Raw genomic sequence first — 27,433 nt, 5'->3', positions numbered from 1 at the left:
CAAAGTGGCTTGGGCTTTACAAGAAACAACTATGGTAAATCTTTAAGCTGGGTGTTCTTAATCTAGGGTGCTTGGATAGATTTCAGGGAGTCTGTGAACTTGGATGGGGGAAAATTATATCTTTCTTTTCACTAATCTGTAACTGAAACTTACCATTTCCTTCAATTACTTTTTTAAAAAAGCATTATTCTGAGCAGGGGTCTGTAGCTTTTACCAGGTTACCCAAGAGTTTCATGACACAAAAAAGGTTTGTTACTGTTCAGTTGTTTTCAGGTGTATCTGACTCTTGGTGACCCCGTTTGAGGTTTTCTTGGCAAGGATGCTGGAGTGGTTTGCCATTTCCTTCTCCAGCTCATTTGACAGATGAGGAAACTAAGAACCCCTATTCTAAGCCCCCTTATCTGGATAGTGGATGAACTTTCTCTAGGCTTTATCAGTGTTGTTACTAGAAGATCAAGGGGGAAAAAAAAGGAGGGCTAATGGACAAACTGGCTAATTCACTCTGAAGTAGGACATAGTTTGACCATTTCTTACCCAGAAATTAAATGCAACAAAAGCCCACCTGACCTAAGTAAAGGGAAGCCAAGCTTTGGATGGTTCTCTTGGGCTGGGAGAGGAAGATGGTAATGAAACACCTCAAAGGCAAGTGTGTCATACCCTATGAACACGTATAGGACTCTGTAATTCTGGCTTCATCTCTACATTTCTGGGAGAGTCAGGAATGATCTAGTGGGAGGACAGGGGCTAGAATGTGAATTAACTTTATGTGAGAGGTAGGCTTTCTTGTTCCCTAAATCCTAGCCTAAAATAAACATAGCCGTTTGAATGACAAATTAAGGCCCTCTCCTTTAAGACCTTGAGAACTAGCATGGCATGATTGAGGACTGGACTGAAGTCAGGAAGAGCTGGGTTCAAACTTGCCTCAGCTACTTACTGTTGTGACCCTCAGCAAGTCACTAATACCTCTGAACCACAGTTTCCTCATTGCCTACCTCATGGCATTGTTGTTAGGATCAAATGAGACTACGAAAAATTTTTCAAAATTTTTTTGTGTTAGTATTGGGAATTCCCTGGGAAGAAGCTCTTTTTTACCAATGCATATTTTGCATTTGCTATGCAACTTATGGGTGGCTGAGTGGCACAGTGGATAAACTGGAAAGACTCTTCTTCATGAGTTCAAATCTGGCTTCAGATACTTACTAGCTGTGTGACCCTGGGCAAGTCACTTAACCATATTTGCCCCAGTTCTTTATCTATAAAATGAACTAGAGAAGGAAATGTCAAACAACTCCAGTATCACTGCCAAGAAAACATCCAAAATGGGGTCATGGAGAGATGGACACAATTGAAAAATGACTTAATAAATGCAACCTATAGTCTTAGAGAGGTTCCTGGGGCACTGATAGTTTAAGTGATTTGCCCATGGTCACACAGCCAGTATGTGTCATAGGCAGGACTTGAACTCTACACCATGCTGCCTTTGGCTAATTATACAGAGCTTCATAAGTGTAGACTATTATTATTGGTCATTGTGTAGAGGTGATCCTGGAGGGGCACAGACTATGCCGATGGAGTACAAAGACTGGATGGTTTGACCATGGGCTTGGAGATGAACTTTGTCATTCCAAGCTCAGCCTACACAGAGACTCATCATCAGAGGGTTGGCTACCCTGTAATTAATTATTTTGACCATAGCAACTCAAGAAAAGTTGTCAGACTCATTGCCATCTGTGTATACCCACATCCACGGAAGATATAGGAGATAGGAGACATACCCACATCCATGGAATCCCCTATCTCCTACAGAAGTTCAGACAACCTGTAAATTAGGCAGCTCCTGCAAGGATGGCTAGCTGAAGCCACCCATTAATTCTTCACTTTCACTTGGGACAACACTGCATTTAGTGAGTATGTAATCTAAAATTTCCTAGATTGACACTCATTTTAGAAGACCATATCAATGGACTGAGATTATTAATATATTGATGACTAAGGGTTTCCTAAGTTTGTAGATATAGGAGTAGTTCTCACAATTCCTTATGTTTTCCTCTTGGTGATTAAACACACACAAAACCTTATATTGGTTATTAACCCCCTTGCAAGAAATTCGTTGTGGGTGACTAAGGCCATGACAGTAGGGGCAGTCACTTTCTGCTTTGACCCAATAACCACTTTTCCCATCTGTGCCTATTCTCCAAAACTAGGAAGAGGAAGGAGGAGACTTTTAAATCCCATCCCTGTTGCGAAATGCTGCTGCCACCAGTACCCTCCTGTCTTATGCATTGGAAACCTACCCCATACATAAATTTCTATCACTATTTCCAGTTCCCTGAACCACAAGATGTACTAGTCCTGGAGAAAGTTGGCATGTTCTTTCTCTCTCTATCCCTCTCCCCCATTCTCTTTATATCCACTCCTCCAATCAATTGCATTCAGCTCTTCCTCAGTCCCAATTGGCTAAAAAATTGGTCTTACAGAAATATAAATAAAGCCTATTTAAAAATACCTTCCCCCCAATTAGGAAGTGCTAAATCTCCTTCCCAGAGGATTCTAGAATGCTAAAGAACTAGACTGCAGTGAATTTATTTCCCAGAGAAAGGAGGAAATGTTTTCACCCAGGTGCTTGCTAAACACTTCTACCCTCCATAACCTGATAAAGATTTTAGGGTCCTCTCCCCTCCCTGTGTTCCAAGTTGAAACCCAAACAACCTTCTAAGGAGGAAACACTAAGAGCCCAAAGAACTTGCCCTAAGAGCTACCAGGTTAGGCACTGTTTCCATTGGGTCAATAGGGACACCTGCCTCCTCTAGTAAGATAATCAGCAATCCCATCAGGGCTACTACAATAGAAAAGGTAAGACTCAAGTCTCCATATACATTATCTAGGAGAATAATGAAGAAAATAAAGAGGGAGAGTCAGTCTCCAAGCAGAAAGAGGAGAGATTATGAATCATTGGCTTCCCCAAAGGCTTTAGTAGGGCGAAGGAAAGAAAACATCAACTCTGAAGCTTGTACAAAAGAACTGTACAATTCACATATATATTTATATACAGTATATAAATCTCTTTCTTTTCAAGGCTGAACAAACTCCAACAAAACAAAACTCTAAAAGTTGTCAGTAGCTGATTCAAAAAAGAGAGAAAAGTTTTCCTTTTTTTTTCTTTTCCTCTTCTCTTCTCCCACTGTGGTATTCAATAACAGTGTTTAAAAAAAAAAACAGGACCCAAAACAAAACAACACACACACACACACACACACAAATGAGAGAATGATTTAAAAGTGCAAACATTTTGGGCACCTCTCCTGTTAGGCGGGATGTGACTGGTCAGGGTCAAAGGTCTCTGATGATCCATTCTCTCTGCATGAACTCCCCACCTGCCCTTCTGCTCTTAGACCAGCTGTCCTACTGGAAATATGGATGGGTGAGTACAGAAAGAAGGAAGAAAATACAAATAAAAGGCAAATGGAACTTCAAATAAGGTGGTTGCTGGGGGCAGGGTTTATGGGGGAGGGAGAGTAGAGGGCTGAGTCAAGAATGACCTTTTAACCTAGGCTTGCAAATAAACACAATTTACTAGCCCACTCTTGCCTCTGGAGGAATCACTTTGTAGATTAGAATGTGGGACTTCAGTGTTCTTCTCTGCTCATTCCTTCCCCTGGGAAAATGTTTGCCATCTGATAGGCACAGGGTGGTTATGTATGAGTCCTAAACTCAACTATTGAACTGCTTATACTCTCTTTTTTGGGACAAGGTGGGGAGGAAGGAAATAATAGCATTGGCCTACAATTTCCTTCGCACCCTCTCATTGAGAAATAAGAGAGGGCTAGAATAAGTTTTCAGAGAGGATTTTGAAATAGCCAAGGGAAAATGAGGGAAGGAGGGAAGTGACTTACTGAATGGGTTAATGCCTTGTCTTTTTCCATGAGGAAAGCTGCCCATGCTGCTACCTGCAAGGAACAAGAACATGAAGGCGATCTGTCACCAAAGGAGAGGGAGGGGGCAGCTGTTACTGTATCTGGTCTTTTGTTCCCTAATCCCCAAATGTGGGTGTGGGAAACAGGTAGAAATTGAGTGGCCATGTTTCTTTTCCATGAGTATTCACAGCTCTTGGGTGCCTGGTTGAGAAATATCTTGGACTTGGAGTCAGGAAAAGCTGGGTTGGAATCTGTTGGAACATTTAGGAACTGTGTGATTCAGTGTGAGTCTCTTGGAGTTTGTTTCATCTGAAAAATGGGAATATTAGAACCTCTCTCTCTGGGTTGTTGTGAGGATTCTTATTTGAAATGCAGAGGGCTTTTGATTTGCAGAATGGTCCAGGGGCCAAGTCTAACTTGGACTAAACTTACAACCCTAGTCAGTACCTTCTGCATGCCCTCTCCCACCCTGCCACCCACCCAGTCTGCTTACTGAGCCTGGGGTGCAAGAGATCTGGCTGGCTCCAATGCCCCCATCAATCAACTGGATGGCCTTGGGACAAATATGATATTGGATAAGTCATTTCTCTGGGCCTCAGTTTCCTCATCTATATAATGGGATTGGATTAAATGATCTCAAGAAGTCCTTTTCACCTTTAAAACCTGTGACCTCACCTCTGTTTCATTCATCTCATCTGGAAAATATTATCTGTCTTACCTATTTAACAGGAGGCTCTAGCAACACCTGGGATTTATATAATACTTAAAAATTTTGCAAAGTACTGTGTGTGTTCTCAAGAAGCCTATAACAAAGATATAATTAAGTGGGCCTAAAATAATTCCTATTTTATGGATGAAAAAGGTGAGGCCCAGAAGGATTGATTTATCAGCTCATAGTTAGAAATGGAAGGGACTTTGGGAGAGAAGAGAAAGGGAATAAGCATTTATTAAGTGCCTGCTATTTGCCAGGCACTGTGTTAAGGTGCTTTATAAATATACAAAGTCAAAAGTGTAATGGACACTGCCCATAAGAAGCTTTACATTTTAATACAGAAGAGGTAGGAACAATATTTATTTTGGGTAGGCTGGGCTGTTTTGCTTTTAAGGAGATGGAGGCCATATTTGGGATTTGATCATTGGATTGACCCAAGTTAGGCCTGGTTCAGAATAAGGTAAAGTCAGGGTCTTCATATAACTATATTCAAATTATAAACAAGATAAATATAAGGTAGCTTTGAGAGGGAAGCCACTAGCTGCTGGAGGGACCAGGAAAGGATTCATGTAGTACGTAGCACTTGAACAGAATGCTGAAGGAAACTATTCTGAGAGACAGAGATGAAAAAGAAGTGCAATCCAGGTATGAGATCAGCTGATGAAGAAAAGCTCTAGAGGTGAGAGATGAAGTATTTTGGGTGAGGTAAAGCAAGAGGGTCAGTAGGTCTAGACTGTAGAGTGCATGGAAGAGAGTAACATGTAAGAAACTCAGAAAGGTAGGATAAATAAAGCCAGGTTGTGAATAGTTTTAAATGCCAAATAGAGGAGCTTCTACTGGATTCTGCAGGTAATAGGCAGCTACTGAAACTTACTGAATAGGGAAGAAAACAAGGTCAGACCCACCCTTTAGAAAGTCACTGAAGACTGTATGGAGAATGGTTTGAAGTGGGAAAAGATTTGAAGCAGGGAGACTAACTAGGAAAATATGGTAATAGTCCAGGTAAAAGGGCATAAGGACCTGAAGTTAGGAAGCATGGTATGGACATTGACTCAGGAAAGGAGACTGAGAAATACCCATTAGACAGGTGGACAGCATGCTCAATGATATAAAATGCTGCAGAGAGGACATGAAGTATGAGGATTGAGAAAAGGCCATTAGGTTTTTTTGGTAATTAAGAGGTTACAACTAACTTTGGAAATAGCAGTTTCAGTTGTTTTGAAATTAGAAGTCAGATTGCAGAAGGTTTTTTTTTTTTTTTAAAGAGAGTGAGAGGAGAGGAAACCTAGTATAGGCTGCTTTTTTTCCAGAGTTTGGCTGAGAATGGGAGAGATAGAGGTGGATGGCTAGAGGATGGCAGACCTTATCTCTTCTTCACTTCTAACACATATGTAGAAATACCTGAGCAAAAACACTGTCTTTAAAATGGGGTAAAAGAAAAAGTAACAATCATTTGTCTGAAGTGGCTTTTTTGTTTTTCCTAAAAATAAAGGGATAAACCTCTGAAAACATCTACCAGCTCCTGGAGTCCAGAGTATGGACAATAAGAGGATTAAGTAAAAAAACAGGAGTCAAGAACAGAATCGATGCCATCTTTTAGCACCAAAACCCAAACTGCTACCAAAGTAGAAAATGAAAAGGCATGTGGGTGGGAGTGAGGGGGAAAGAATTGAAAACTCCCAGCTGGAAGGGACGATAGAAGCGAGCTAGTCCAGCTCCTCATTTTATAGATGGGGAAACTGAGGTTCAGATACAGTGACTTGACCGGAGCTAGGAAATAGAGCCGGACTGCAAAGTTCTGTGACTTCAAAGCTGTACTGTTTCTGACATCCCAAGATACCTCCAAGAAGACAGGCACTGAGAGAAGGAAAGGGGGAAGAGGAGAAAGTCACCAGGAGAAAGAAGGGGGTAAGAAGGTTAAGGAGCAAAGGGAGTGGTAAAGACAGATGGAATGAAGAAAAGATGATCTATCTCTATGTGTACACACATACATACATATACACACATATAAATATATACATATGTATCTGTCTCTGACTATCAATCTCTCTGTCTCTTGACATCTGTCTGTCTGTCTTAGAAACTAGAGGAAAAATAAACTAGATATGAGAGTCATATGAAAACTGAAACCAAATGTGGGGGTCTTCTGATAAACACAAGGACGAAGTCTTGAATGTCACCTAGGAAGCCATTTCATTGTATCATGAAGGGCCAAGGACTCAAATTCTAAGAAAATTAAAGGAAGGGTTTACTTTTAAAGCATCAGTTTGTAGATATTGTACCACTAAAACCTCTGATTTCCTCTCTCACCGTTCCTTATTTGCCTTTCCACCCACATATTCGCTCTTTCAGAGATCCCAACAGTTAGGATCATAGCTCCAATTCAGACTCCACTTATATCTGGTGTACAAGCCCCAAGAAGTCCACCAGAGGGAGATATAACCTCCACTTGGGATGGCCATGGCCATTACAATGTCTCTGTGTTTCCCAGACTTTGCTGTTTTGTTTTGTTTTTTAAGCAGTCAGAGGCAATAGTTCATTGTGCTGCTCCCCTTACTTCACCTAGCCTTTTGCACTATCTTTCTTCCCCCGTAATACAGGTCCCCGGCCCTTCCCCCTGTCTTTGGCACCAAGGGTTTGGGCTTTTACTTTCCACTAGATAAACTTTCCATCTTGGTGGGTGTTTTTTTCAATCACTCATCAGGTCACTATAGAAATTATGTTTTATAGATTCAACAGGAGTGCTTGCTTATTACTATTATTATTTATTATTAGCAGAAGGGGCTCTAAATTTAATAGGAGCAATAAGTTTCGCAGATTCAAAGCATAATAGAAAGGAGGCAGCCCAGATGGTAAAGTAGATAGAGTGCTGGGCCTGGAGTCAGAAAGACTCCTTTTCCTTAGTTCAAATCTGGCCTCAGACACTTACTAGCTGTGTGACCCTAGGCAAGTCACTTAACCTTATTTGCCTCAGTTTCCTCAACTGAAAAATGAGCTGGAGAAGGAAATGGCAAACTACTCTAATATCTTTGCCAAGAAAACCCTAAATAGAGTCACAAAGAGTCAGGCATGACTGAAATGACTCAATGACAACAGACATAAGAAGAACCTTAGAAATCTAGTCCAATACTCTCACGTTACAGATGAGGATACCGAGGTTCAGAAAAGAGAAGGGAAAGCATACAAATACATCTTTTCTGCTGACAAGGATATTTTTCTGGTTAGTGACATGATACCCCATGGAAGCCAGTACTCTGTACTGTACAAACTGCTGAACCCCTGCCCCTTGTCTGCTTTCTACAAGAGAATGCCTGGTATCCAGCTGAGCTCATATTATCCTTTAGTCTGGTCACCAAAGTTAGATAGTCATCTAGAGAGTGAAGACATTCTCAGGCCGTGAGGATGCCCCATTGTTATTTGTCCCTCTTTAAATGGAGCTATTCTGGATTATAAAAGAAAATCAAGGTAAAGCAAGCCAAGAGCACTTGAGACTTGAAGCAGCAACCTGAAGAGGCTCAGGCTGTCAGGCTGCCATGCCCAGCGACCCCATTAGTAAGGTAGACAGGAAGAGAATAGCCACTTACCTCCTTCCTTTCTCACTCCCAGGCAGCCTTTCAGCTCTTGCAATGAGATGGATTTGTCCTTGTTCAGGTCACAGTAGTCTGTAAAACGCCGGGCACATTTCTTGGGTTTGGCCTTCTTCTTCACGTATCTTTTGAAGGGCTTCATCTCCCTCTTGCTGATGTCAGTGCTGCCGTTGTTATCAAGCTGACTAAAGTACCAGTGCACCACCCGCTCCTCCAGAGTGTGGCTTGGATCTGGCTCAGAGAACCTAGGCCCAAAGAATACCCATCCCACCGCTCAGATCCCTCAGAAAGTCTCCCAAGAGCATAAGTCAGAATCATATAGGATCATTTCTGGAGAGCCAACGACTCACAAGGAGCTGGATTAAGTAAGGCCGTGGCATTGCTCCTGTCCCAAATCAGACCACTGAAGACTTCTAATCCACCCCTCCCCAGTATGAATCTAAAAAGTAGAGGATTTGTTCCCTCAAGAACCCAAAAACTGAGAACCTTGAACAGAACAACCTGTCTGACCCTGAGCTAGACAGGCCTGGAGATTCCTCGCTGAGGCTCCACAGGAAAAGTGGGAAAGTAAAGATAGAGGAAAGATTACACCTCCTTCCAGAACAGGGATTTTAGCCTTCTTTGTGTCATGGGCTCTTTTGGCAGTCTGGTGATGCCTGCGGACTTCTCAGAATAGTATTTTTAAATGCAAAAAATAAAACTCAAAGGATTACAAAGGAAACTAAATATGTTGAAATATAGTCATCCAACTATATTTTTAAAAATTGAGTTCACGGACTTTAGGTTAAGAGTCCTTGTTCTAGTTCAATGCTTATTACTAGATGTATGTGTATGTTTGTATGTGGACACATGTGTATATATAGGTATGCATACATATATAGTATGTGTGTATATGTATATACACAAACTCTTCCACAACTGTGTAATCACTCCTAAATATCTGAGTGGCTACTACGTGCCAGCTTCTGTGTTGGGTATTGTGGGGGATACAAATATATAAGACGTGGCTCTTCCCCTCAAAGACCTTGCAATCTACCTGAGGAGACACGTTTCTAACACATATAACAAAGTTAAATGCTAGCTGTTTTAATTATCTTGCATTGCTGGGAGTGTGGGAAGGGGAGGGTTGGTAAGGTAATGAGGCACAGTGGAAAAGCACAGGGTGAGAAGTCAGACAACCTGAGTCCAGGTCCCCACTCAGCTGCTTGGTGTCTTCCCCTGTGAAATAGCATTAACTATACTTGCATTGCCTGTCCCTCAAGGTTGTTACAGGGAAAGCATTTTGTACAAAGGAAGGTGCCATATAAGTGTGTTTATCGTGTAGTAAAAAGTGTTGAAAAGTAGTAAAAAACCAAAAGTTCAGGGAGGGGAGAGATGGTCATGGGCTAGAAGAGTGAAAGGAGGCTTTATAGAGGAGTTAGATCCTTGGGTGTCATAGAACTGCACACATCCCCATGACCATGGCTCTAGGCTCCCTCATACACGCAGCTCATGGAAATTATTCTTGGCTTTAGAGGCACCTCATATAACTTATTAAATAACTGCAAAAGAAGGGACCAAAGATATCACCACCCTTGCATGCATCCAATTGAATAGATGGACTTAGATGGACTTCACTTAGATATATATAGACTGTGCTGATAAGCTGAGCACGAGGCTTCCATTGGATTAGTTAGGAAAGGGTATGAGTATGGTTTCCTGATGGAGTCTGACAAAACCCAGTAACTTCTAATCCCAGCTGTGGTCACCAACTCATTAAATGACCCTAATATCATCACTTGCAGCTAGGTGGCTCAGTGAGCCTGGAATCAGGAAGACTCCTCTTCATGAGTTCAAATCTGACCTCAGACACTTACTAGCTGTGTGACCCAAAGCAAGTCACATAACCCTGTTTGCCTCAGTTTCCTCATCTGTAAAACGTCCTGGAGAAGGAAATGGCAAACCACTCCAGTATCTTTGCCGAGGTACTTGAGATTTCTCCCAAAGAGTCAGACATGACTGAAACAACTCGGCAACTGTAGTCATCACTGTCTTTGATGTTACTGGGCTAGTGTCTTCTGAAAAGAAGTGTGAGGAGAAGTCTACAATGATTGGCCGACAGTTTCCAAAGCACTAGGACAGAAGATTATCATAGGTAAACATTTGACTAAGAAGGAGAGGAGGCCTTATGAGATCTGGTACTCTAGTAGAGTTTCACTATTGAATCAGAATCATAAACTTGAAAAGGACCACCTTGATAAGTTATCATCCAGTTTTTACTAGAAGATCTTCAGTAATAGAAATATTATTACCCTTCCCCCCACAGTTCCCAATTCCACTTTTGGTCAGCTCTATTAAGAAGTTTTCCCCCTATATCAAGCCTAAATCTATCTCTACGCAACTTCTAATTAATGCTTCTAGTTCTGCTTTCCACAGCCAAATTAAAAAAAAAAAGTTTAATCTACTTTTCATATCACAGAACTTCAAATGTGTGAAGACAATGACATCTTTCCTTCTCTTGGCTAAACAACGCCAGTTCTTTCACTTCATAATTTATAGTTTGGTTTCTAGCTTTCTAACCTTCTTTCTTCTCATCTTCCCACAGATGTGTTCTAGGCTGTCAAAATCTTTCTTTTGATGTGGCACCCTAAATTGAACACCACACTCTGAGCTGTGACCACCATCCAGACCAGGGCAGTTCCATCATATGGTGGAACTATATGGGCTTACAGTTTTTTAAAAAAAATTTTGGGCATTATGCTCTTATTAGTGAAATTTTTTTTTTGGTGGATTACAGCACTAAGCTTATAATTCATGAAGATCCCCAGGCTTTGTTTTTTTTCACCTAACTTGTTATTTGGTCATTACTTTTCCATGCTGTATTTCTGTTTTTAATCCAAGATAACACTATTAACTCATTTTATTAGATTCATCTACAAATTTAACAGGTATCTTTTGGAATCCCAAATTTGTTGCCAGATGTGTTAGCTGTCCTTTCTCTGCTTTGGGTTATCTACATATTTGATAAGCACAACAGATATCAAGGGCATTCATCTACAAGCCTTCCTCTAGGGATTATTTACCCACAGATAAGGATCAACTGGTGGATGGGAAATTTGATCTGATAGATCTCCAAGCCAGGAAGAGTGACTAGAAAAAGGATCCCTCCCCAGGGTCAAAAGAAAGAATAGAATAAATGGGAGGGCAGAATAGGATTAAGGTAAATAGTTAGTTTTTCACATGTCTACTATGGACGTGTTTTGCATAACTGCACATGTACAACCTCTATTGAGTCGCTTGCCTTTTCAGTGAGGGTGGGTGGGGAGGGAGGAAGACAGAAAATTTGAAAACTGAAGTTTTAAAAACATATGTTTTAAAAAAAATGTTTTCACATGCTACTGGGAAATAAGAAATATAGGAAATGGGGTACAGAAGTCTGTCCTGCCCTACAGGAAAATAGAAGGGGAAGGGGAGAGAGATAGAAGAGAAGACAGACTAGGGGAAGGGACATTCAGAATGCATGCCATCTTGGGGTGGGGGGAGATGGGGTGAAAATTTGGAACTCAAAAACTTGTGGAAGCGAATGTTGAAAACCAAAAATAAATAAATTTATGTTAAAAAAAAAAAAAGGATCCCTCCGTTCTCTTTGGTTTGCTCACATGCCCAACAAAGGGCACTATGCTGGTGGCAGTGGCCCCTCTCCTGCTCAGAAATTTTTCTATGGCTATCTAGGTTTGTTTCTATTGATCCTTTTAACAAATTAGAGGAATAAAAAAGAACATCTCACAGAAAGGTTGGGGTATCTTTGCTCTATAATTTAACTCATAACTGTGTAATTCAAAGCCTACTCTGAATAGAATCCAAAAGGGATTAATATTTAAATGCCAGTAAGACCTCATTAAAGTTGTCCTTTGGGATCCTAAAATGATTCCATAGTGACACTTGGGTTTATTATCTGTACAGGCTTTATACAGTCCTGAAACATGGAAGTTTTCTAGGAGAGATAAAAAGTTTGAAAATTAGGTGAAGGCAGACTTTTGTCTTTAGCGTATACAGTGATCAATTTTTAAGTATTCTACTGCCTTTGTTACAGGAATAAATGGCATGGTTGGTTCCTGGCACCTGACTGTACCAGGTGGGCCCTTGAAAATAATTTCTATTGAGATTACAGCATGTGGAGCTTCTTGTGGAGGGAAAGAGAAAGACTGTAGTCTAAGTTACGGCTCCAAAAATGACCCAGCCAACTGGCCTAGAATCTCCCTACACACCCAATGAGGAGAGGACACTGAGGAGGGAAGACAGAAAGAGTGGTTAGATGCAACAAGAGAGTCTGACACCTTCTTACTCATCAGAAGCATTTCTAAGAAGGAGGGAGAGAAAGGCTGCTGACCCTGAAGCAGTGAGGTTTACTGTCTGTCCCTCCCTTGCTAGGGGGAGGTCATGGGATCCCCAGGCAAAATGAAGCTTTTCCTTTAACCTTTAGGATTAGCATAACGTAATGTCTCACCTAGAGGATGGAATAATAAAGCCTCAGTCGGGGAAGATGGAAAAGAGTGGGTCATCCAACCCACTGATCCTGCCAAGGAATGATTGCTCCCTCCAGCATGTGCTCCCAGGGCTCCGTCCTGTCCAGTTTCAGCTGCTCAGTCGACAGAGGCTTTCCCTACCTTCTCTTAGGGCTTTTCCACAAGAATAAGTCATCTCTCTCTTTCCATCAATCGGCAACTCTTCTATACCTCTCCCATATCCTTAGGAGTTAACATTTCTCAAACCTTAACAACCTACCATCCTCAAATTGAGTCTAGCTTCTCAGTCATAATTTAGCTTCACTCAGATTCTTTTACTTGATTTAATCGCTGCTCTTCCCTCCCACACCTCCCTTTTCTGCAATTTGTTGGTGAAGGGCCCTGCCCCCACATAGTCTCACTAGGAGCCTATACTCCAAATCATGAAACCGCTATGACTTCTATTTGCAAGAATTCCAGCACCCAGCCCCAACCTTTAGGCAAGTCACTTCCCCCAGCCCTAGTTAGTATGAGCAATACACACTTGGATGTTTTTCCACTGCTTATAAATTAATGCCTTATTAGATCCTTATAATGTCCCCTTAACAGATGGTATGAAGGCGTGGTGCCCTGCTTGACTAGTCCCAAAAGAGATTAAGACTCATCTTAGGCTCATACAGAATGTGGAACTCAAGCGTCCTCACCACCATAATCAACCAAACCAGATACAATGGTGCCTTTTTACTGTCCTTCTGCCCCCAAGAGCAAATGTAATCCTAGGATAAGGAAAATTACTTCTAAGTGATAAGGCTCCTGTTATTGTTGAGAGAAGAGATTAAAAGCAGGTGTCCTATCTAAGGACCTAATAATCTGGCAGTCAAGACTATTAGCGCTGTCAGAAGGAAAGAAACCTCATGGGGTAGGGAAGGGGAAGGAAACCCAGAGCAATATTTAAGGATAAAAATAGTTCCCAAGGAAGTTGGGGGAAGGCAGAGTCTGGGGAGAGTAATTGTTATACCTCTGTTGTTGTTGAGTCACTATTCAGTTTTTGTCCAACTCTTTGTGACCCCATTTGGGGTTTTCTTGGTAAAGATACTGGAGTGGTTTGCCATTTCCTTCTCCAGCTCATTTTACAGATGAGGGAACTGAGGTAAAACAGGGTTAAGCGACTTGGCCAGGGTCACACAGCTACTAAGTTTCTGAGGCTGGATTTGAACTCATGAAGATGAGTTTCCCTGACTCCAGGCCCAGCCTCTATCCACTGTGCCACTTAGCTGCCCTGTCATACCTCTAAGTAAAGCATAAAGAAGGGAGAGTCATAAAAGTAATTTGAGTGAACAAATGAAAAGGCATTTATTAAGTGCATACAGCTAGGCACACATCTACAAAAACAAAGACAGTCCCTTCCCTCAAGGACCTTATATTCCACTGGGGAAGACAATACAAAAAGAGGAGTGGTAGCTAGGGAGGGGCACTTTTATTAGAAGAGTTAGAGGAATAGTGAGTAGGACCTCAGGGGAAAAGAGTGATATTGTTAGACTGTTGGCAGGGGAGGTCCTAAAATCCAAGGAGAGGTACTTACTCAGCACAGCTTATGCAAAATCTGATCAAGGTTGAAACCTATCAGGGTGGTGGTTAAGTTCTCCCAAGCCAAATCATGAGAGTTAGATGTGCGCCCTTCAAATGGAACACACATATAGATCTAACACTCCAGGAAGAGTCGGCTAGTGGGAAGAAAAGATTTTAGAGCCAGAGGACTTGGGTTAAAATCTCACTTATGATGCCTACTACCTGTGTGACCTTGGACAAGTCACTCACCTGGGGGCTCAGTTGGTGGTGTCTCTTCGCTTTGTCTATGATCTTAAGTGAGAGGCTGGGGGCAGGCCACTCCCCAAAGGAACACGGTAGAGGGAAGGTCAAGGAAAACATCACCAGTACCTTCCAGGAAACCTCCCATGCTGCCATAGACCAGAATCCCTTTTATCTTACCACCAGCTCTTAGATCGATGCTTTCCAATTTGTTAAGAGTTGTGATTCATTGATTTCAAATCTTGATCTTGTTCAGTCCCTCTTTTCTCAATGACCCCTTGCCATTAGACAAATATGATTGGCAGCCGCTTCTCCACAAAAGAAGCCATCACCTTGTACTCCTCTGATGACTGATACCAATCGGCAAACAAAAGACTTTAAGGATGTTACAAAATTGATTTTCTTTATTAAAAAGTTAGGGATTCCTGTCTGAAAGCTATGGAAGTATCCTGGAGGTCACTATAGTATCCTCTATAGCATTCATGCCAAAGGAGAAGTGAGGAAGAAAACAAACATTTGTTAAGCATCTACTATGTGCTAAGTACTGTTACAAATATCTCATCTGATCCTCACAATAATCCAATGAGACAGGTGTTAATATTATTCCCATTTTACAGTTAAGGAAACTGAGGCAGATAGAAGTTAATTGACTGGCTCAGGATCACACAGCTAGTGTCTGTGGCTGCACTGAATTCAGGTTTTCCTGACTCCTAGCTCATCACTCTATCTACTGTGCCACTTAGCTAATTAGTAGGAGAAACCATGAGGTCTTTCTGATATTCCAGAAGACTAAACCCATTTGGATAGGGTCTACTCTCGATATTAAATTTCAGGTTTTAATTAGTTGTATTATAGTCAAATGATAATTTTCTTTGTGTCTGTGGTTGAGCAACCTTCAGGGAGTTCTTGTCTACTTATGATGGGGAATCTAAGCAAAGACTAGTGAAGCCCCTTTCTAGAGGCTTTCTCTGAATTCTGAAAGAGGCAAAATGTCACCCCTCTCTTCTTATGTTTCCATCTTTAATTGCTGCCATAGCCTTTGCAAACTCTAGTTGGAGTAAGTAACATGAATGCCAGGAACTCTTACTTCAAAGCAACCTGCTTCGGCCAACATCTCAGGGCCATTTCTGCTGCCCCAAGCACTTTTCAGGAAGGTGTAAAGGGTCAGCCTGAATGTTTTAGCCTAGCTAAGCCAATCTTCTAAATCTCCAGAGACTTACCCAACTCAGCTAACTGTGAAGTCAGTGGCACCAGACACTTGAGAAACACCACATCAACCACATTCCCTGTCTTACTGATGCCTTCCTTCAACCCACCATTACATATGATCACAGTCTCAGACCAGATACTTGACACTTACTAGCTGTGTGACCCTGGGCAAGTCACTTAACTCCAATTGCCTCACAACCCCCCCCAAAAAAAACCCCAAAACAAAAAACAAAAAAAAACTGCCCAGGTTTCATAGAAGCAGAGGGCAAAGTTAAAAAAAAAAATCCGTGAGTCACTTCTTGAAAACTCTTGGAAACATTATAGTCAAAATCCAGAGCAATATCCCAGTACTAGGCATGGAAGTTTTGATCTGCCTTATTTCTTACCTGGACTAGTTTGATCCTCCTTAGCGAGCCTTGTGGCCCCTGCTCTGGCCCTTGCCAGACTTAGTACAGACACCAAATCAGCTTTAGCTCTATGGAGAATTCTGGGGCCCTGTGATCCGCCAGCCTCACCATCTCTAGCAGCAGGGATTACCGGCATGCACCACTGTACCCTACTCCATGAAACCTTTTCTGATACCTTCAACCAAATCCTTGGTTTGAGGGTATCAGAATCTGCCTCCAAATCCTTTGTAATGCTCTTATATATTATAGTTACATAAACCTTTCTACTAGGTCTTAAATTAATTGAGGGCAGGAACCATGTCCTACTTATCTTGACTCCCACACCACTCAGTACAGCACTTTTCTCAAAGTGCTGTCTCTCTCTCTGTCTCTCATACATGTATATATACTGTACACACACATATGTGTGTTTATGTGTATGTATGTGTTTAGTTTAATTGAACTCAACCTCATGCCGTGTTCCCTTTTTTAATTCTAGGTACCAGACCAAAACCCTGAAACCATTGAATTATAGAGCTTGAGGCAGATGGCATGAGATTAACTGAAGACAGAAGGCAGACCAATTTGAATTCTATGCTGGGGATCCTAAGACTTTTGTCTTCCCTAGCAAAGAAAATGCTTTGCACAGGGTGAAACAGATATGGTTAAGAAGAGCATGAGGCAGTAATAGAAGCACCTGGCAAGTCTAAATGAGTTTGTCTTTAAGCCCATGTATGGGTTTATCCCAGAACACTGAAACATACAGATGAAGTCTCTAATTGCTATTCATAACCACTGAGGAATTGTGGAGAATGATAGAAGTACGGGAGACAGACAAGGCCCCAATTTTCAAAAAAGCAGTAGAAAGGTAGATTCCGCAATCCACAGACCAATGAGAGCAATTCTCCAGGAGACTAAGTAAATGACTTGTTAGCATTCAGAAAGAGAAAATAGGAATCATCATGGATTTACTAAGAAATCAAAACGGATGGACTTCTACATTCTGCCTAAGCCGCTGGGTAGAGAAGTGTTTTCAGGGCATCACATATCCTCTGTTCAGTCTCTCATTTTCCATCCTGGTACTTCTGAGGTAGCCCCCACAGACTCTGATTGCCGAATGCAGGAGTGGGGAGCCTGTGTCCTCTAGGCCACATGTGGCCTTCTACATCATCAAGTGCGGATTCAGTCAAAGGGCCGCCCTTGAGGACCTAGAGGGCCACATGTGGCCTCAAGGCCCAGGGTCCCACCCCTGGCCTAGTGCCCTTTGCTTTCTTATCCACCACCTCCACAGAGCCAGGACAACCTGATATACTTGAGACTCAAAATGGGAGCAGTTCCAAGGGAATCTAAAGAAGGCAAAGAACCCTGGGGTTTTAGTCATTAGTAGTCAGGCCCCAAGCCCCAATATCACATCCTCTTATGCTAAGGGGAATGTGTTTCTGAGCCATGTTACACAATAAAACAAGGCCAAAATGAAAACCTCTCTATATAAGCTACAGGATTTGGGAATTGCTTTTAAAGATCTGAAAACTGTCCTTTTTCTTTTCCCAATAGCCCCTGACTGAGAATTTAAAATCAGTGAGATCTTTGCTTTAGGGACTTGGAGTTTTAGTACACCACTATAGTACTCAGCTGCTATCTTTCGGTCTGGGATTCTGACCCACTCCCCAAATTTAAACAATATAGATGACTCAATGATAAACTCACTTGAACTTAGAACAACTCATTTCTCAACTAGAAAAGAAAAAATAACTGGGGGCAGCTAGGTGGTACAGTGGATAGAGCACCAGCCCTGGAGTCAGGAAGACCCGAGTTCAAATCTGACCTCAGACACATGATGTTCACTAGCTGTGTGACCCTGGGCAAGGCAATTAACTCTGATTGCCTCGCCAAAAAAAAAAAAAAAAGCTTTCACGGCAGTGGACATACAGGAAGGGATTTTCTCATGCTCAGTGTGAAGGCAGAGAAGATATCTAGTACTTGGCCATGTGGGGCACATCTCGTAAACTAGCATGCTATGAACTGTGCAATCCTGAAGTCCAACTATATGTGGAGGGCAGAAGCTGTTGCTTGAACTGATGCACATAAAAGGCAGATAGATCCTGGCTTGCGGAGTGGGAGCTCCACATTCCTGTGCAAAGACAGTTTTAGATACCATGTCAAAGAGGTAGCAGACTTTGGGTCTGGCTATGAAAGTATCAGACGCTGAGGTCCAGAGTCCTGATTCACTGACTGGTCCTTTGCTGTTTCTGATGTAAAAAGTCACACCAATATGCTGGACATATACTTAAAATTGTACCCCATACCCTTTTCTCCCATAGTTCTACATAGCATCTCCCTGCTCTCACTAATTACATCCTTTCCACCATGTGCCCTTCACTTCCATTTGGCGCTCCCCATGCCTTAATGCAACTATTCTCATTCTATACTGTTTTACCAATGAGCAAGGAGATATTTGGCCTACAAAAAGAATACTAAAAAGCTACAGAGCAACACATTCTGATAAGTCAGGAGGAGAGAGAAAAAGGAAAGTTTTCAACATTATATAGTCATATAATGAAAGGGAAAAAAAGATTTACTCTATCCCTAAGCCTTTTCCTCCCCAAGCCTCTCTTACACTCTCCTAAGGTTCCCTGGTTGAAAAAACCATGCTCACCTCCCTCCTCCAGTGGGTGCTGCCGAATTAATGGCCTGAACCATGTCTGTGGTGAGGGCATCTAGCAAGCTGGTGATAAATTCCATTTTCTTTCCTTCTGGACAGCCTACAAGAGGGAATGAGAAGGGAAAACAGATGATAGATATCAGCTAGACAAGGAAACTTCCTCTCCCAACTAGCATGGAAGAATGTTTGCATTAGAGGAGCATTAGAAATCAGCTGGTCCGACCTGTGATCCTATGAAGGAGACCCTACTACAATATTCCTAACAAGTGGATGGGATGTGGCAAATATCTCTAATGACTGGGAACCTTTCTGTAGAGGCGGTACATTTCATTTCTGGAAAGCTGACTATTTGGGAGGTCTTCCTTAAATTGAAACAAATCTGCTCATCCCTGTTAGTCATGGTTCTTGCCTACCAGGAACAAAATGAATGTCTTCCCTTCAGATATTTGAAGAGAGTGATCATGTCCCCCTTAAGTATTCTCTTTGGCAGCTAGGTGCTGCAGTGGATAAGAGTGCCTGTCCTGCAGTCAGGAAGACTCATTTTCCTGAGTTCAAATCTGGCCTCAGACGTTTACTAGCTGGATGACCCTGGAAGGGTCACTTAACCCTGTTTGCCTTAGTTTCCTCATCTATAAAGTGAGTTGGAGAATGAAATGGCAAACCACTCTAGTTTCTTTGCCTAGAAAACCCCAAATGGGGTCACAAAGAGTCAGGTACAACAACAGTGAGTGTTCTCTTACTCAGGTTAAACGTTTCCAATTCCTGCAACTGATGTTTGTCTGCCATGATATGATTTCATGGCCTCTCACCAGCTTAGTATCTCTCCCTTAGATGGACCCCAGTTTGTCAGTATTCTTTATGAAATGTGGCACCCAGAAATAAACACGTCCTTTAGATGAGGTCTGTCCAGGGCAGAAGAGAATGGAACAATCTCCAGGTATACTATGCCTATCATATTACCACATCTCTCCCTACCCTTCCTTGGTCAGACAGTTTTGCTTCTAGGATTTTTCCTATCTTCAAATGATTTTGTGCCATTATAACGTTCTTTTGTCCTCCATGGGTGAGTAGGCCAAGTTGGGACCCCAAAACTCTGGTGTTCCTGCCAAATTAGCAATGTCAGGCTTTGTTTTCCCCTCAATTCACAATGCCAGGAGCATAGGGTGATTCCTATATCCTTCCTTTGGAGATGCTAAGTATAAACGCAAGCTATTGATAACTCTATGAAAGAATGTTCCAACTTATTACTAGTAAGAGAAATGAAAATTAAAATAACACTGAGGTTTCTGTCATCAGTTTGGCAAAGATAACAAACGAGGAAAATAATAAATGTTGAGGAGGACTTTGAGAAGACTGGGACATTAATGCACTATTGGTAGACCTGGGAACTAGTCTGATTATTCTGGAAAACAATTTGGAATTATTTTAAAAAATCATTAAGATGTATATTATCCCCTGACTCAGTGAAATCAGTACTAGGCACATACTCCAAGGAGGTTAAAGATAAAGGGAAAGGAATAATATATACATACATATACATATATATACACATATATACACACACACAATATATTTATAGTAGTACATTTTGTAGTTGCAAAAAGTTGTAAGGAAAGTAAGGAAACCTATTGATTGAGGAATGGAAGAGCAAATTGTCGTAAGTGAATGTAATAGAATATCATTTTGCCTTAAGAAATGATGAACGTGAAGAATGTGGAAAACTTTGGACTATTTGTTGTAGGAACTGATACAGCATTTTACTGATCAGCAGATGGACAATTTATACATTGATCACCATAATGCAAAGGAAAATAAGCATTGAAAGATATCAGAATTCTGATCAGTGTGGTAACCAATGGCAAGTTCAGTATAGTGAAGCATGCCTCCCCAGAAGGGGGTTGGTGGACTAGCAGTGTGGAATGAAGCATACACTGTCAGATATGGCAATGTGTCTCTTTTACGAATTGTAGTACTTTCTTATTTGGCGTGGGGTGGAGATAAGGGATTGGAGTATGTGTGTGTGTATGTGTGTGTGTGTGTGTGTGTGTGTGTATGTACGTAAAGAAAAAGGGGAATAAGGGGCAGGGAATCTCATGTTACCTTTTCTACATTCAGATTGACTCTGTGTTGCCTATCATGAAAATCTTTCTAACACTGTACCAAAAAGCCAATTCTAAAAGGGGCTCATCTTATGATATACATTTCTGCAGTCTTTGCCTGGATCCAAGAGTCACTGATACTAAGGAAAATATGCTTTGTGTACAGCTTAGAGCCTGCAGGGCTGGTACCATTAGTATTCCAAACCACATGTTTCTGACCTTGTTGCAAGACTGGAATGCAAAAAGAGTCAGGTGAAAAACTGGACAACTACCACCTCTGGAAGCTGCTGCACTTGCCAGGATATGCACATCTGAGTCCAATCCCACTTTATTTGACATAGGGAGAGTCAACTTGTTACCTACATAGTAGGTGGCACGTCCATAAAATGAGAGGCTCCTCCTAACCTAAGTCTGACTGATATATTTCGTGCAAGCCATGTGACCTATTTAAAAGAGGACTTATTTCAAACTGAATGAGTCACTGCCACTTTTGCATTAATAGACCTCCTTTCTCCATTGGGGTCCCAAAGCACTCTCAGTCATCCATCCTGAGGTAGGTCAGTGGATAGGTAAGTAGTCAGCATCCATACTTGTGAAAACTGGGGCACAGAAAAGAGGAGAGGTTTTTCCAGTGAAAGCAAAAGGAAGGAAAAAACATCCAGTTAAGAGACAGGTTCCATCCCACCTGGTAGTTCTCTCTCCTTAAATGGATCATCCATCTCTGAACTCTTCGACCTGGCATCACTCTCACATACAGGAGTCTCGTACCTGTAGAAGACAAAGATGTGCTTCTGTTAAGACTGATTAACAATCCACAGCTTTGCTGTTATGGTTTAGCATTCATAACAGAGTATCCACTTGTTATTTTTATAATCATATGTAGAGTTGTGAACTAGCCTGATTATTTTAGAAAACAATTTGGAATTACAAAAAAAAATCACTAAACTGTATGTTATCCCCTGACTCAGTAAACTCATTATTAGGCACATACTCCAAGGAGGTCAAAGATAGAGGGGAAGGAGTCATACATACAAAAATATTTATAGGAGTACATTTTATAGTTGAAAAGATCTGTAAGGAAAGTGGGTGCCCATTGATGGGGGGATAAGAAAGGATGAATATAAAGAATTTTGAAAAGCTGGGAATATTTGTAGGAACCAATTCAGCATTTTACCAATTATAAGCTAATCACAATAATCTCCAGGAAACCACAAACTAAACAAATATCATTAGAAATTATTCCAATTGTATCATTTTCATTGTCCTTTTTCAATGGGATCACAAAAGCACTTTTTAAAAGATTATTATCCTCATTTAGACAATTTAACCATCAATAAAGCACCCACAAAACCCAGGTAGCAACACTTGTGGATACCCATTATAAAAGGAAAGCTGGTTTTGGGGTAATATGAACAGATCTCTCATCCTTAGCCTTTTTCTAGTCCAAGTTTCTAGTTCAAGACCTATAGCAAGCAGCTTGCCAGTCTTACCGAGTGGAAGTGCCAGGAAGTGGGCGTCCTGTGTCAACCAGGACACACCAACAATAGCCAGTGGACTGGTGGCACTGTACTGGCTTATAGAGCCCTCCAGGGGCACATTCTGGGATAACGATGCCCTCCCGGGGGTTCTGACGAGCCTCTTCTAGCGCACTCTGTCTTTCCTGGTCACACGAATGGACTTTCTCTAGAAGAATCAATAGAAACAGATATCTTAACACTTCAAGGATCTACCTACCAGGCCAATACTCCAAACTAAAAGAGGATCTGGCCCAGACACATGAAAAGGATACATTTATCAAAGAAGTACCATGGACATCTTCAACATGGGATCTGGTTTTTCTTTCTTTTGCTAACAACAGTGGCGCCTACAAGCACGCTGTTCTAATATCTGCCAACTTAGCAATTATTTTGTTTTTAAATTTTTAATTAGATCTCCCTATTTCACCCACCCTGGAAGTACCATGGCCATTAATGGGCCAGATCCCAACAACAATAACGAAGGCAGTTTAATCTGCTTGATTTCTTCCAACCTAATGAGCCCCTCATTAGGCAGCCTGGTGGCCCTGTTCTTCTGGGGGCCCACCATAGTAGTGGTAATAATAATAATAGCTACCATTTATATAGTGTCTACTATGTGCCAGGCACTGTGCCCAGTGTTTTACAAATATTATCTTGTTTTGTCCTCACAACAAGCCTGAGAGGTAGATGCTGTTTTACAGATGAGGAAACTGAGGCAAATGGTGTTTAAGTGACTTGCCCAGGGTTATACAACTAGTTATGTTTCTGAGGCTGAATTTGACTCAAGTCTGACTCCAGGCCTAGCACTCCCAGTCTTAATGTGGACCCCTCATCAGCTTTAACCCTACTGCAGACCAGAACTCCCAAGCCCAAGCGATCCACCAGTCTCAGCCTCCCCAGAAGCAAGAACTACAGAATGCACTCCCATTCATGGTGGTCTCTGTATTTTTTCCCCATTTAATAGTATTTTATTTTTTCCAATTACACGTAAAGATCGTTTTCAACATTTACTTTTATAAGATTTTGAGTTCCAAATTTTTTTCTCTCTCCCTCTCCAAGACAGCAAGCAATCTGATATAGGCTATACATGTACAATCATATTAAACATTTCTAAACATAACTAAACATTAGTCATGTTGTGAAAGAAGAATCAGAACAAAAGGGAAAAACCATGAGAAAGAAAAAGCAAAAAGAGAAAGAAGAGAGAGAGAGAGAGAGAGAGAGAGAGAAGAGAGAGAAGAGAGAGAGAGAGAGAGAGAGAGAGAGAGAAAGAAAGAAAATAGTATGCTTCAGTCTGTGTTCAGACTCCATAGTTCTTTCTCTGGATGTGGATAACATTTCCCATGATGAGTCTTTTGGAATTGTCTTAGACCATGTGTATTGCCGAGAAGAGCTAAGTCTATCAAAGTTCATCATCGCATAATGTTGTTATTCAGTATTGTTTTTAAAGCCATAGAGTGTGATTCAGGAAAGCGTATGCTGTAGCCTACTGAGGAATTTTGTCATGACAACTTATTTCTCTACCTTACCTGTAAGACTATGGTCCACCCTTTTTTTAATGCTAAAAGTATACATCTAAATCCAAAAACTAGTGTTATTTGCAATGGGGAAACACTAGAAAATTTCCCAATACATATGTAGGTATAAAGCAAGGATGTCTCTATCCCCACTATCATTTGACATATTTGTAGAAATGCTAGACATAACAATACGAAAAGGAAGCTAAAGGCACTAACATCAACAAAGAGCAGAAAATAATTATCCTTATTGTTTGAAGACATGATGACTTGCCAGAGAATCAGTAAAGAAACTGACAGCAAAGAAACTTCATTAAAATAGCAGAATATGAAATAAGTCCACAAAAATCATCAGCATTTCCATATAGCAATAACAAAATGTAGGAGAAAATAATAGAAAGGGAAATTCCGTTTTTAAAAAGCCCACAAGATGCATAAGACATCTGAAAGTCAATCTAGACTTAAGACACATTTAAGACATTTAAATGCAATTACAGAGAACTCTTTAAAGACTGTGGCCTGTCAACTTGCATGACCTTCTTAAAGATGGTGATTGTGATAATGGTCTTGAGAATCTTGTAGAATTCTTAGCCTGCCATATAAAATACACTTTATCATAATAAGAATATGAAGATTACTGTAAGGTATACAACAAAAATGAACTAATGATGGAATTTTATTCAAACCTGTTTCAGTCTATGGCAACTAGTAGAAACCCCTAAGACACCACTATTAACCTTCTTTCTTTGGGCAAAAAAGCCCTTGGTTACCAAATCAGTGTTATTTCCAGTCTTCAAGATCTCCTATCCATATTTATCTTACTCTTTCTAGACTGAAGAACATTTTTCTTTAACAGAGAAAAATGAGAGCAAAGTGCCTAGGCATCCTAGAAATGCTGACTCTAGGTATAAAACCACCACCCATCAGTTCCTATGATGCTTGAGAAGAATGGCAAAAAAGAGTAGGTGGAAAGTCAGCAAAATTGACTGGGGTCTTGATTTCTAAACTTAAGTCTCCAGCTAAGAAATCTTCGTGTTACCTTAAAAAGAAACCTTGAATACTTTCCAAGGTTACCTAAATCCAAAGATATTTTTTTAAACTTATTTTCCTGACTCACATTTTATGACACAAAAAATGAAACACAAAAAGAGAGCACTGACCACCCCCCACAACAACAGCTTTTTGTTAACACCATATACATGGAATATATCATCACTGACATTCTCTAATGTCTCCTTGTGGTGAGAAGGTGATGTTGGGCTCTCCAGTGTTATGCCAGTAGAGTATAAACTTTGGCAGGTCTTTTTCCAAGCAAAGAAGGCTTCAAGTACAAGCCTTGCAATAAATGGAGTGACTATTTGCCTAGGACCAGTCTAGCTAAATTGCAAGAGGCTTATCGCCAGAAGATTGGTCACCAGGTGATAATTATTTTTGGCTACAGCAGCCCATAAAGAATGTCTAGTGCACAAAAGGGCTCTATCTACATCAGTGGAGGTGGCGTTAACACTGATGATATCATAGGTATTTTTAAGTGTTGAAGTTTATGTAATATAACTCTTTGACTGGAGCTTTAAATTAATGTATTATATAGGCCACATTCTTAAGTAATAAATATGACTGAAAGAAAAACCAGAAACTGGAAGTTAGAGCTTTTCAGACAGAATAAAATATGAGGGATATAAATTTCCACCATCACAGTCCACCATCACTGTCCACCAGCTCTTGTGGACGTGTGGAATAAAGAATAAACCACCTTACTAAAAGATAAGAAGAACAATGGCTTTACAGTTTGGACCCTTATTGGGAGATTTCTAGAAATTATTTACAGTGATTCTCAAATGTTTACAGAGAGCTTGGTGACTCACAAGTCAGTCAAAATGTCATATACTCAAAAAGTAGTATAGAAACTGAAAATATAAGAACAGAAGACTTAGTTCATTTAGCCTAGAAGCTCAATCTGAATTAGTAAAAAATGTAAACTGTAGAATGCTTTTAAAGAAATTTAAGGTTCATTGCTTTCAACTCATTCAAACTTGGTTTATAGCACTTTCAAGAAGAGACCCCTCTTTAAGAATACCTAAGCATGATTTGTATAATTTGCAATATTAGCTCTTTAAAATAATAAAGTTTTTTAAATATATAGACTAAAAGGTCCCTTTTAAGTTTTTTTATTACTGTTATTTTGCTCTGAAAAATTTGTTTTTTCCTTTATGAAATGGAAACAATTTAATCTCAGTCCAAATTAAATTATTCTATATTACTTAGATCCAGATTAGGAAGGGGAAAGGAATATGCATTTATATAGTGCCTACTATATGCCAGGCACTGTGCTAAGTGCTTTTATAAATATTACCTCATTTGGTAGAGAGGCAATGAGGTGCAATAGAAGGGGTCCAGGAATTAGAAGCAGAGGAACTGAGTTCAATTCTGACTCTAACACTTGTGTGACCCTGAACTTTCTCTCTTTGGGTCTCAGTTTCCTTACCAGTCAAAGGAAGGCATCCAGGCCAGATAATTCTGAAGTCCCTTTCAGTTTTAAATTTATGATCCTATGGAGCTCTACTATAAAGAGAAATTAAATGCTTCCAAAAATTCATTTGCTAGTTCTTGTCTAAAGGTTATGCAATGATAAATATCTTATTTATAAAATGAGATAATATTGGTAAAGCACTTAGCACAGTACCTAGCATGTGGTAGTGACTATATAAATGCTTATTACTTCCCCTTCCCCACTACTCCTATTTACAACTATCCCAGTTACCAGATAGAGATGATAATTTAGCTTAACTCCTTTCTGTGCAGATAGAACGTTCCCTTTCTTTCTAAAACTACCTGAAAAAACTGGATTTGATCTGTCCTATACCTAAAGACCTCAATCCTAGCTACTTTTGGATTTTCCATAATTGAACTGTCACATTCCATCCTCACTCTGTCCTCCACAAAAGGACATACGTATCCTTTACCTGTCCATACCTGTCACTTTCCTAAGGATAATGAAGTTGGTTCCAAATGCCATGAAGATATCTACCCACTTTGAAGGTCTATGAATCACTTGTGGCTTGAAAAAGCTCTCTAGAAGTAGGTACTATTTTTGAAGGCCTGCTTTTTCTTGGAAGGGTTCAGAAAAGGGCAGGTATGTCTCATAGTGGGAATCAGGACCGTAAGTGACACTAAGGGTAAGTGTTTGATATAGGAATAAGGATTCAAAGCAAATCACTTTCTTCTCTTGGGGACTTTTTTTCTAGTCAAACAAAAGGCATACAGTGAGTACCCACTATGTTCCATCACTGTACCAGGTAATACAGGTGATAGAAATGATACAGAAGAGGTCAAACAACAATAATAAAAACAAAAACACATCTTTTTTTTTTAAAAGGAATTTACCATGTAGCTGGACCAGAGGAAATCACAGAATAAATCACATAACAAAGGAAATAGTATATAATCCTATTCATAACAAGTGTAAAGGATGTACCAGACTTGGGTTCAAATTCAATCTCTGATACTTACCAGCTGTGTGACCTTCGACAAGCCATT

At 40.6% G+C, this 27,433-nt stretch overlaps 1 protein-coding gene across 6 annotated transcripts in view; it reads right to left on the bottom strand.

The window, feature by feature from the left end:
• Positions 1-3,019: 3,019 nt before the first annotated feature.
• SMOC1 (SPARC related modular calcium binding 1) overlaps positions 3,020-27,433 on the bottom strand; it is a 206,057-nt gene continuing 181,643 nt past the window's right edge. For 4 of the 6 annotated variants that reach the window (XM_078151493.1, XM_078151494.1, XM_078151495.1 and 1 more), the window contains exons 8-13: positions 22,353-22,545; positions 21,548-21,630; positions 18,758-18,863; positions 8,211-8,458; positions 3,894-3,947; positions 3,020-3,181 (exon numbers count right to left, since the gene is read on the bottom strand). In XM_078151493.1, the coding sequence (XP_078007619.1) occupies positions 3,105-3,181; positions 3,894-3,947; positions 8,211-8,458; positions 18,758-18,863; positions 21,548-21,630; positions 22,353-22,545 (761 nt within the window). In that variant the 3' untranslated portion in view covers positions 3,020-3,104. Of the gene's footprint in view, positions 3,406-3,893; positions 3,948-8,210; positions 8,459-18,757; positions 18,864-21,547; positions 21,631-22,352; positions 22,546-27,433 lie in introns of all 6 variants that reach the window. The other 2 variants (XM_020986385.2, XM_020986386.2) reach the window with 2 other exon arrangements.

The sequence above is a fragment of the Phascolarctos cinereus genome, unplaced genomic scaffold (genome assembly GCF_003287225.1).
Source record: "Phascolarctos cinereus isolate Bilbo 61053 unplaced genomic scaffold, phaCin_HiC Scaffold_3;HRSCAF=262, whole genome shotgun sequence".
In the NCBI taxonomy this organism is placed as follows: domain Eukaryota; kingdom Metazoa; phylum Chordata; class Mammalia; order Diprotodontia; family Phascolarctidae; genus Phascolarctos; species Phascolarctos cinereus.
This window is presented reverse-complemented; position numbering and strand designations above follow the sequence as displayed.